Source organism: Neoarius graeffei, chromosome 6 (assembly GCF_027579695.1).
Source record: "Neoarius graeffei isolate fNeoGra1 chromosome 6, fNeoGra1.pri, whole genome shotgun sequence".
Classification (NCBI taxonomy): domain Eukaryota; kingdom Metazoa; phylum Chordata; class Actinopteri; order Siluriformes; family Ariidae; genus Neoarius; species Neoarius graeffei.
The window spans coordinates 38,951,193-38,963,421 of record NC_083574.1 but is presented as its reverse complement, the minus strand read 5'-3'; the positions used below and the strand labels follow the sequence as shown (position 1 = coordinate 38,963,421).

Here is a 12,229-nt window from a genome sequence, read left to right as displayed (position 1 = left end):
TTGGATATCCCAGTTAGATCAATAGGAAGGAAGGGGAAGCTGTATCATACAACCCAAGCACTACTTAGACAAGGCCCTCTCTCAAAACTCATCTGCAAAATGAGTGCAAAAACAAGACAGAAACTGGTGAGAGAAACCACAGCAAGGCCAACAGTTACTCTGAGGAGTTACAGAATACAGTGGCTGAGAGTGGAGTGAAAGTATACCAGAAAACCAATTCAAGAGCTCTGTATAAATGACTGTATGGGAGGGTGGCTAGAAAGAAAGCATTACTCAAGATGAACCAGATGAAAGTGTAAGCATGAGAGACCCAGTGATGGTATTTGTTGTTGTTGTTGTTTTTTGTTTATTTATTATTATTATTATTATTATTATTATTATTATTATTATTATTATTTTGTATAATGAGACTATGATTGACAATTTTGTACAAGTATCAAAGCATGGTGCAAACATTATGTAGGCCATACCTCAAATAACACCATCCCTCCAGTGAAATATGGTGGTGGAAGCATAATGGTCTGGGAATGCTTTTCATCCTCAGAACCTGGGCTTCTTGTCAAAATTGAAGGTAGAATGGATGGAACAAAATACAGAGGGATATTACAAAAGAACCTCCTTTAGAAATTACATTTTTCAGTAGGGCAATTGCAGCACCTGGTTTCCCAAATTAATCTTGAGCCAATGTGGTTATATCAAACACAAAGACAAAGCAACATAGGAGTGGTTAAAAAAAAGTGAATGTTCTACAGTGGCCAAGTCAAAGTCAAGATCTGTGGTACTGCTTGAATATTGCTATCAACAAACAATATCAACCAACCTGAACAATCTGGAGGTAATCTACCAGGAAGAATGGAAGAAAACACTCCCAAACAGTGAGGAAATCTGAAAGGAATTTACCTCAAGAAACTTAAAGCTGTTATTGCAACAAAAGGTGGTTCTACCATTTGTCTACAATTAGGGGTTGGATATTTATGCAAGCACCTTTTTTTTCCTTTTTAATTTGTCTTTTTTTGAAAGATCTGCTGACAAGTAATACATTTTGACTCCGTTTTTTAACTTTACTTAATTTAAGAGTATATTGGTTTACAATAATAATTAAAAAAAATACTGGCTAGGTAAGTGTTACTTGTAGGCTGAATACTCTTGCAAGGCACTGTATTTACCCCATTGATCATTTGATCAAACTGGGATCTCTTACAGTACATATCAGACTACTTATTTAACTTAGTTTGTAGCATGACCTGTGATTGATTTGGCTGTACCTTGTGTAAGCACACTTTTTTACCTTCCAATTATTGTCTAAATCATTTATGGCTTTTAATCGCCAAGTCAAGAAAATACTTAGCAATGGCTTTATTTACCCTTTCAACATATAGCTGAGCATTTGTCCTGTGTCAAACATACTGGTTTGACTGGGCAATATTGTCCTTCCTCCAAGACGCAGACAGGTGATATTTTGTACATGAAACTGGCAGGCTCCTGTTTTCCTCCTGATGTCACTGCAGAAGAACCTTCTCCTCTGCCTCACCTGCTGCTTTGGGAATATAAAAGGAGCTTGTTTTCCCCACAGTATCACCACATTATATAGTCACACAAAAAGGTTGGATTGGTTTCAAATGTTTCTGTCTTTGTATCATTAGGGCCAGAGCACCTACAACTCACCATGTAAGTGGGAATGGAAATTGGGGGCATTGCCCTGGGTATAATAGGCTGGATCATAGCTATTGTAACCTGTGCTCTGCCTATGTGGAAGGTCTTGGCTTTTGTTGGAGCACAAGTCATCTGGGAGGGCATCTCAGTGACCTGTGTGGTTCAGAGTACTGGACAGATGCAGTGTAAGATATATGACTCCATGCTGGCTCTTTCTCAGGACGTTCAGGTGGCCCATGCTATGTGCATCATCTCCATGATCCTTGGTGTGCTGGGTTTAATGATCTCCATCATGGGTGCAAAGTGCATCAACTGTATTGAAAATGAGGCATCTAAGGCAAAGGTCATGATCATCTCCAGCTCCTGCTTCATCTTCTCTGACTTCCTGACATTTATCCTGGTGTCCTGGACATCCAGCCCCATCATTCAGAATTTCTACAACCTGATGGTGCCATCCTCTCAGCGCAGGGAGCATTGCTGTACATAGGCTTCAGGGCTTCTGCCCTTCTGATTTTTGGTCTAGCCACTACCCATTCAGACATGGTACATGATTAGCAAGTCACCTAGCTCCATACTGGATTGGTTCTTGCCTGGGTCAACAAAGACCGTGCCTTCCATCGTGCACCAGGGCAGAGGTGTAAAGTGTGTTACTAGTGGAACTCCACAGAACAAAATCTGTGGGAGGGACCACATCATGCTCACCATGTGCAACATTAGAATGTTGGCTCAACCAGGAAAGATGTGAACTTGTGCACAAACTGGGCAGATACATATGGCACATTACTGGGTTTTGTGAGGTCAGCTGGGAAGGTACTGAAGAACACCAGACTGATGGCACAAACATGCCAACAGTATAGGCTTCCTCATTAACAAGGACATCAGGAATTCAGTACTTAAATGCTGCCCAGGATCCAGCAGACTTATTTCCAATAGACTGAGAGCAGCTCCCTTTAACATCACTGTGATCCAAATCTGCATTCCCATGTCAGACCATGATGATGAAGAAGTGGAATAGTTCTACACCCAGATCCAGATCATAGAGAGGATCAGCAAGAAAGACATTCTGATCATCCAAGGTGATTTGAATGCAAAAGTAGGTGCTGACACACAAAAGGACTGAGGTGACTACTACAAACCTTCCTGCAATACATTATCAAATTGAGAGGACTACGTCTGCTTGGGTTTGCTAGCTATAGCATCACGACAAAAGCTAACTCACTTGGAGAACACAAAGCATCTCAGTGCTGGACCTGGCACATACCTAATGGATTACATCACAACCAAATTGACTAAATCCTGGAAGAGAACTGTTTCCGATCTGGCATCAACAAAGCCAAAATTAGAACATTCAGAGGGGCTGACTTTGGAAGTGACCATGATCTGGTGATTATGAATGTCAAAGTGAAGTTGAGAAATATCGAGGTCTAAGACGATCAGACTGAAGTTCAACTTGGAAAGATTCAAAGACTCCATCATCAGTGAAGTCTTCCAAGCTACCATTGGAGGAAAGTTTGCACCACTATTTCTGCTTGAAGAAGATGCTAAAACTCTGATTACTAAATTCAATCACTGGATCACAGATGACATCCTGAGAGACCTGAAAAAAAAACTGTGAAAAATACAAAGAAAGGAGCAGTTGAGTACAGAGAGATCAGCAAGAGGATCAGAAGCGAAACGAAGAAGGCAAAAGAAGAGTGGATAGAAGAGCAATGCAGTGACATTGAAGACAGCCTGAACAAGAACAATAGCAGAAGGGCTTTTCAGATTGTAAAAGAACTGATGCAGCCAAGGCAGTCAAAAGTCAACACCATCCAGGATAAAGAAGGGAAGTGTCACGCAGACAAACAAGCTATAACAAAAAGGTGGACTGAGTACTACTCTGAACTGCACAACCATCAGAACCATGGAGATTCTAGTGTTATGTATATGCTGCCCTCCCACCACGTTTCCAACTCCTGTAGCAGTAGGCAGCTAGCTAACACTGAAGAGATTTTCACGTTTCTTGTATTTATCTTTTTATTTTCTCTCGTGCATCTCATTCATTCTTCATTTACTGTAAAACTGCAAGAAAACAAGAAAAGCATACATAAACTTCACATACTAAATCTTGCACTCAAACATAACACACTGCATCTTTTAGCTTCCACGGACGTTACAAGCCTTGTTCGACTAGCATCGAAATACTAGGAAACAAACATCTTATTAATTGCCAAAAAACTGAACTAAACTATCAGATTTTGCCGTAATTTCAACTCATTATGTTCAAACACAAATACATAGGCTACTTACAGACATAAATCGTCCAGAGCTCAAGTGTGTAAAACAAACAACAATGCATAACAGCGTGGCGTTGTGAAGTCATGAAGTCAGACTCAACAATTTAACAGGAAGTGGAACCCATACATCCGATAGTGCTGTTGCACATTAAGTCCACTAGGTGGCAGCATCCACCAGACCAACTGACCAAACTACATATAACCCAATACCCTTTACAGAAGGCAGAATACTCCCCGCTTGGCATATTACTATTATGCCACTATAAACTTTAACCTTAACACAAATTTCATTCAAAACTTAAAAAGGATACGGTCTTCTAGCTTTCTTCTGAAAGGAGAACAACGATCTCTGAAATAGGTCTCAAAAGTACTTTCACAGTTCCATCTTTCACAATCTTCACTTCCACCTTCCGGATCCTCTTGTCCCCGCTGGGTAGAGTGTTGACAATCACTCCCACAGGCCATTCATTCCTGTGGGCTTGGCCGTCCTTGAGCAGGACGACGTCGCCGGTCTTGACACTTGGCCTTTCGTCGGTCCACTTCCATCGGCCCTGAAGCGTGGACAAGTAGTCTCTCCTCCATCTCTTCCAGAAGGTGTTCGCGAGGCACTGGACATGCTTCCACTGCTTTCTGTGTAATTCTGCCAGCTGGATGTTGCCAGAGGGCGCGGAGACTGCGCTTATCTTCTGAGTCAGAAGCATCGCTGGGGTAAGAACTGTGGGTGCGTCTGGGTCAGAGGACACGGGCACAAGGGGCCTCGCATTCATTATAGCCATGACTTCGGCCAAAACAGTGCTCAACACCTCGTGTGTCAGGCGAGTGTGTCCTGTCTGGAGCAGCATGGCATCCAGGATGCGCCTGGCAACACCAATGAGCCTTTCCCAAGCCCCCCCCATATGTGAAGAATGTGGCGGGTTGAAAAGCCATGAGCACCCCCTGCTTTGGAGGTAAGCTGTTACTGTTGGGCCTTCCATGTCAATGCCCAGCTCTTTACAGGCTCCAACAAAGTTAGTCCCTCTGTCAGAGCGGAGAAGCCTGGCTGGACCACGGATGGCGAAGAATCTTCTCAGGGCGTTGATGAAGCTGTCTGTAGTCATGGACTCAACGAGCTCAAAGTGGACAGCCCGGGTTGACATGCATGTGAAAATCACTGCCCAGCGCTTACTGTCTGCACTTCCTCCTCTTGTTCTGCGTGTCACAATGGCTCATGGCCCGAAGACATCGAGGCCTATGTGAGTGAAAGGAGGTTCTGGAGTGAGCCTGTCGGCAGGCAGGTCTGCCATCTTCTGCTCTTGCAGACGCCCACGAAGCTTGCGGCAGGTCACACACTTGTGGATGACAGAAGACACCAGGCGTTTTCCTCCGATGATCCAGTATCCTGCTGCTCTGACGGCACCCTCTGTTATGTGACGACCCTGATGAACTACTTGCTCATGGTAATGCCTCACCAGAAGTGTAGCAATGTGGTGAGTGCGTGGGATAATCAGAGGATGTTTCTTTTCCCTCGACAGGTCCAGGGCGGATGAGATGCGACCTCCGACCCGCAGCAGGCCGTTTTCATCGGTCACTGGATTGAGTTTTTTGAGTGGACTCTGTTTGGGTAGTGCTTTGCCTTCTCCAAGGCATTTCAGTTCATTTTCAAAGGCATCATGCTGGACAGCACGGATGATGACACTCTTTGCGTGTGACAGCTCGGTTGTGGTGAGTGTATCTCGGAAGGAGCCCCACCTCTTGTGCTCCGAGCTGGCTGAACTTCCTTTGAAGGATGCTGCAACATGGATTAGCCTGGCTGTAGCTTTGCAGAGGCTTCTCCAATTAGAGAATCTTTCGAACCGTTGTGAGCCCAAACGAGCATCCAGGGCTCTGGTAGCCAGGACTGCAACCTCAGGCCGGATCTCGGCGTCTACGTCAGGCTCCACCAGGGTGAAGACATCGGGTTCCAGGGTCTGCTCTGTGTGCTCACGTGTGAGGAAACTGGGACCAGATAGCCAACTGCTTTGCTGTAGTTCTGCTGTAGGCATAAACCTTGTAGCATGGTCTGCAGGATTCAGATCCGTGGGGATGTAGGACCACTGGTCTGGATGGGTGGACTGTCTGATATGAGTCACCCTGTTGGATACATACACATAGAATCTTCTTGATGAATTATGGATGTAGCCAAGCACAATTCTACTGTCTGTGAAGAACCTGACAGCATTCACATCGATGTCCATCTCATCTCTGATCAGCTCATACATCTGGACAGCTAGTACAGCCGCACAGAGTTCGAGACGGGGGACGGTATGGGCAGGCCGGGGGCCAGCTTGGACTTTCCCATGACGAAGCCCACATGTGGTTTGTTGTCAGCGCTGATGGTTCTTAAGTAGGCCACTGCCCCAATGGCTACTGTAGAGGCATTGGAGAAAATGCAGAGCTCTCTCCTCTGTGTTGAGGCCAATGGTACAGGGATGTAACACCTCTGTATGTACAGGTCTTCCAGAGCTTTTAGTGAGTCTCTCCATGTGTTCCACTGTGACTCTTTGTCTGGGTTGAGTGGAGTGTCCCACCCTTGCTCTGCTGACAGTTCTCTCACTAATGCTTTTCCTTGCATTATTACAGGAGCAACAAACCCCAAAGGGTCGTACAGACTATTAACTGTGGACAAGATACCTCTTCGTGTGTATGGCTTCTCTTCCCGAGACACTAGGAAGGTAAAGCTGTCTGTTTCTAGGTTCCAGGAGAGGCCCAGGCTTCTCTGGAGAGGGAGAGGATCCACTCCAAGTTCCAAGTCTTTCAGGTCTTTGGCCCGGTCTTCTCCAGGTAAGGCTTCCATCACCTGTGTGCTGTTTGATGCCACCTTATGTAGCCTTAGGTTAGACTCTGCGAGCATTTGTTTGGTTCTCGTGATGAGGTCTATTGCTTGCTCAGGGGTGGCGACAGAGGTCAGCCCATCATCGACATAGAATTGACGCTCTATGAACTGTCTTGCATCGGAGCCGTATTCAGCTTCACCTCTCTCAGCGGCTCGCCTCATGCAGTATATGGCAATGGCTGGGGACGGTGTATTTCCAAATACATGGACTTTCATCCTGTACTCCACCACTTTCTTGTTTAAGTCATTGTCCTTGTACCAGAGGTAACGGAGGTAGTCTCTATGATCACTTCTGACCACAAAGCAGTAAAACATTTGCTGCACATCTGCTGTAACAGCGACTGGCTCTTTTCTGAATCTAAGCAGCACTCCTAGCAGTGTGTTATTCAGATCAGGCCCGCTGAGGAGCACATCGTTTAGGCTGGTGCCTTGATATTCAGCACTCGAGTCAAACACTACTCTTATCTGACCCGGTTTCTTCAGGTGATACACACCGAATGTGGGCAGGTACCAGTGTTCTTTACCTGGCTCCAGGGGTGGTGCACGCTCAGCTTGGTCGTTGTCCACCATTCTCTGCATGAACTCGGTGTAATGACTTTTCACTTCTGGCTTTCTCTCCAGTGTTTTCCAGAGTGAGGCAAGACGATTCACTGCTTGTTCCCGGTTGCTGGGAAGGAGTCATCGTGGTGACCGGAACGGCAGAGGTGCTACCCAGCTGTGGTCATCATCCTGGTAGACGTTGTTGTCCCTGATGGTCAGGAACGCTTTGTCATCCATTGAGAGCACTGATTTGTTGTCGTCTCTTGAGCTTTCAAAGACGGAGTGTCCCGGCCTATCTGTGTTCGCAGACCAGTCAACATCATCCCCATGGGTGGAGGAGAGGCATTTGTGATGGTGTGGCTTGCCACTGTAGTCCTCCTTCACCTGGATGTTGTTTGGACAGGGACGGAGAAAGGACGTACGGCCATTTGGTAGCACGTTTGCCTTGTACACGTTGACCTTGTCTGGTTTGTGGACAGCCTCCAGGCAGACCTCACCCACGATGACCCAGCCCAGGTCGAGCCGTTGTGCATAAGGAGGGTTGTGTGGCCCGTTGATTTGCTCCCGCACCTTATGGACTCTCAGGATGTCCCTTCCTAAGAGTAGAAGGATGGGTGCGTCAGGGTCCACAGCAGGAATCTTGTGTGCAACTGGCTGGAGGTGAGGGTGGTTGTACGCAACATCTGGCGACGGAATTTCTGATCTATCATCAGGCACCGAGCCACATTCAATCAGTGTGGGGAGAGGGAGCTGTAGTTTCCCATCCATGGATTCAAGCATGAAGTTGTTGGCTCACCTGCCAGAGATTTCTGTTGTCCCCGAGCAGGTTTTCAGCGTGTACAGTGCTGGGCTGGCTTTGACACCGAAGAGGTTAAAGAACTCTGCCTTTGCGAGTGACTTGTTACTCTGTTCATCCAGTACTGCATACATCTTGACTGCTTTCTCTTTTTTCCCTGCAGGAAAGGCTTTGATCAGGCAAATCTTAGCGCATGAGTGTGGGGTGTCTGTATTACCACAAACCTCGATGCAGTAGTTGGACACGGCTGCTGGTGTGTCTTCGTTCAGCTCCTCACTTTCCTTCTTATCCAGTTTGGCACTCTCTGGGGGCGTAGGAGGACCAGGATGGAGGGCTGCTATGTGTTTTTCACTACTGCACTCAATGCATTTGACGGGCTTTTTGCAGTCTTTTGCAATGTGCTGAGTTGACCCGCAACACTTGAAGCATATGCGGTTGTCTTTCAGGTAGGCCCTACGTTCTTCAATAATCTTTTGTCTGAAGGCCCTGCACTTTTTGAGTGGGTGAGGCTTCCTGTGTATTGGACACTCGTGGTCTGGTTGACTTGTTTTCTTCTCCGTAAAGCTGTTGTGACCATCGTTGGATGTGGATGCAACATCCGTTTTGTGCACGCTCACTGCAGCTTTCTGGCTGGGCTTTATGGCCTTGTCAGGTCTGAACGGTGTGTGACCGCTGGAGGCAGCGAAGGCAAAGCTGGGGTCGTTTCTCACTTTGGCCTGTTGGCGGACAAACTCTGAGAAGACGGGGAAAGGAGGGAAAGCTACACCATGTTCTTCTTTGAATCTGGACCCCTTGGTTATCCATTTCTCTTGAAGGCTATAGGGCAACTTTTCCACTATGGGGTTTACCCCACGGGCTGTATCCAAGAAGGCGAGGCCGGGTAGAAAGCCATCTGCCTTGGTGCATTCCAGTTCGAGCAGGATGTCACCCAGTTCTTGGAGCTTGGCGCTGTCTTTATTTGTTAGCTTAGGAAAATCTTCTAACATTTTAAGCAGTGTGTGTTTGATGACCTCTGGTGTGCCATAGCAGTCTTTCAGGTGTTGCCACACCATGCTGAGGCCAGCGGCAGGATTGAGGGCATGCACTGAGCGAATTCTCTTCGCCTGTTCTGCTGAGTCGGCTCCAAGCCATTTGACTAACAAGTCTAGCTCTTCTCTAGGTGACACATTTAAATCTTGAGTGACAGTCACAAAAGATGCTTTCCACAACCAGTAATGTTCAGGGAGGTCATCAAACTTGAGGAGGCCCGAGCTCACTAGCTCTCGACGCATAAGGTACCTGGAGAGGTCTTGTGCTTGCTGCGGCTCATGTGTGGTATCTCTGTATGGGTTGGTGGGTGGAGGTGAGTTGTCAGGATATGTCTTATGTGGAAGACTGTTGCTTGGTGCTTTAATATTTGTGACATTCAGCATTTGGTGCTGGCGAACAGCTGGTCCAGCACTTTGGTGTCTGGGTGTTGGTTGGGGGTTCACCGTGCTATGTTGTAATGGTTGTGGTTCTCCGCCAAACAGCGTTGCATGTTGCTGGACATAGTTACCGGCTCGATCGGCTGCATTGAGAGGGTTTTCTGGAACATACGGTCTGTAGCGCTTCTCCCCGCTTTCAATCTCCTCCTCGTAGGCAGCTGCTTCAGCTTCGGCGGCAGCAGCATCCTTTTTGCAGCTGAGGATGTGGAGACTGGCTTCGAGTTCAGCTTTCTGCCTCATCACATTAGCTTCAAGTTCGGCAAAATGTAGCTTGGCCTGCGCAGCTTTCGATTTGGCGCGTGCTCTGGCGGCGGCTGTCAACGTTGACCCGCTGCTGGAACACTTTGATGGTTGATAGGATTTTTGTGACCAGACATCCTGTGTTTCAAATGAGTCTCCTATTCTAGATGGCTCTGGAACAGCTGCATCTTGTTCAACTGCCTCTTGCTCTTGTCTGCTTGATTGTAGATTCAAGTCCTCGCTAGTCTTCTTACTTGAGCCTGCTGTGTTGTTTTCTTTTTTACTGGAGCCCGCTGCGCTGATGTCTTTTTACTATGCTGCCCTCCCACCACGTTTCCAACTCCTGTAGCAGTAGGCAGCTAGCTAACACTGAAGAGATTTTCACGTTTCTTGTATTTATCTTTTTATTTTCTCTCGTGCATCTCATTCATTCTTCATTTACTGTAAAACTGCAAGAAAACAAGAAACGCATACATAAACTCATCTCATCTCATTATCTCTAGCCGCTTTATCCTTCTACAGGGTCGCAGGCAAGCTGGAGCCTATCCCAGCTGACTACGGGCAAAAGGCGGGGTACACCCTGGACAAGTCGCCAGGTCATCACAGGGCTGACACATAGACACAGACAACCATTCACACTCACATTCACACCTACGGTCAATTTAGAGTCACCAGTTAACCTAACCTGCATGTCTTTGGACTGTGGGGGAAACCGGAGCACACCCACGCGGACACGGGGAGAACATGCAAACTCCACACAGAAAGGCCCTCGCCGGCCCCGGGGCTCGAACCCAGGACCTTCTTGCTGTGAGGCGACAGTGCTAACCACTACACCACCGTGCCGCCCACGCAGACATAAACTTCACATACTAAATCTTGCACTCAAACATAACACACTGCATCTTTTAGCTTCCATGGATGTTACAAGCCTTGTTCGACTAGCATCGAAATACTAGGAAACAAACATCTTATTAATTGCCAGAAAACTGAACTAAACTATCAGATTTTGCCGTAATTTCAACTCATTATGTTCAAACACAAATACATAGGCTACTTACAGACATAAATCGTCCAGAGCTCAAGTGTGTAAAACAAACAACAATGCATGACAGCGTGGCGTTGTGAAGTCGTGAAGTCAGACTCAACAATTTAACAGGAAGTGGAACCCATACATCTGATAGTGCTGTTGCACATTAAGTCCACTAGGTGGCAGCATCCACCAGACCAACTGACCAAACTACATATAACCCAATACCCTTTACAGAAGGCAGAATAATGTATGTCCAGAGTCATCCAACAAAGATAAGTTCCCTATTCTGAGACATGAAGTAGATGCAGTAGTAAAGTCATAAAAGAAAGGGAAAGCTGCAGGAATTGACAACATCCTGATACAGCACTGAGGGGAGGCAGTCATATATATTCTCACTAAAATCTGCAATTGTCATGGTCCTACCTGTGGGCTTCTCTCTTCAGGTAACATCTCCACTCAGCATTACCGGCCACGCCCGCACTCACTTCCTCTTATTTACTTCCAGTGGCTAGCATTGGCTGTTACCGATCACCTGTTTCCCCCCGTGTGTATTTAAGGCTGCTGGGCCATAGAAGGTTCACGCTGCACGCTGCATGCTGCACGCTACACGCTACACGTTCACGTGAAGAACCGGACCCTGGGCCATTAAACTTCATGCTTGGATGTTCACGTGTTGCGTCTGTTCTACTTTGACCGAGTAATACAACAATAACCAACAATATGGACTCTTCGGATGATGACGATTGCCTCATTCTGCTTTTACTGAGACAGAGGAAGAGAAAAAGGAACAGAATTTGGAGCCGAGAACACTTCCTTCTGAGAGAAACCCGTGGTGAATTTCACCGAACATTCTATAATCTGCTTGACAATCCCGATGAAGAACTATTTTTCAATTATACCATTCAATTATATTTTTTCTGAAGTTTTCCCCTGAAAGCATAGAGTTATCTCCCTAGACCCGTTCTGATTGGCTGGCGCGGCGGTGACCGCATGCATTGACTGGAATTTCCATCTTCACGCCTAGAAAAAAGTGTGCATGTTCATTTCATGCTTCACGCGTGAAGTGTGCAGCGTGCAGCATGCAACGTGAACGCCGTTCTATGGCCCAGAGCAAGTCATGCTACGTTTGTCCACTTTTCTTTACACGCGTGTAGCGTGTAGTGTGCAGCATGCAGCGTGAACCTTCTATGGCCCAGCAGCCTAAGCTGCAGTCCTCCCAAGCTTCTGTGTCAGATCCTCTGCAACTCTCAGCCTGATAACCTGCTCTGTGTTCCTACTACTCTGACTCCTGAAGATTTCCTGTTCTGTCTGACTCTGTCTGCTCTCCAGCCCCGGTAACCTGATCTGCCTTCCGTTCTGTCGACTCTGCCTCTTGCC

At 46.7% G+C, this 12,229-nt stretch overlaps 1 protein-coding gene across 1 annotated transcript; it reads left to right on the top strand.

Annotated features, from left to right (window-relative positions):
- Positions 1-1,678: 1,678 nt before the first annotated feature.
- On the top strand, positions 1,679-2,140 carry LOC132887431 (claudin-4-like). The gene has a single exon (XM_060922904.1). The coding sequence runs from the start codon at positions 1,679-1,681 to the stop codon at positions 2,138-2,140; it is 462 nt and encodes a 153-aa protein (XP_060778887.1).
- Positions 2,141-12,229: the final 10,089 nt, after the last annotated feature.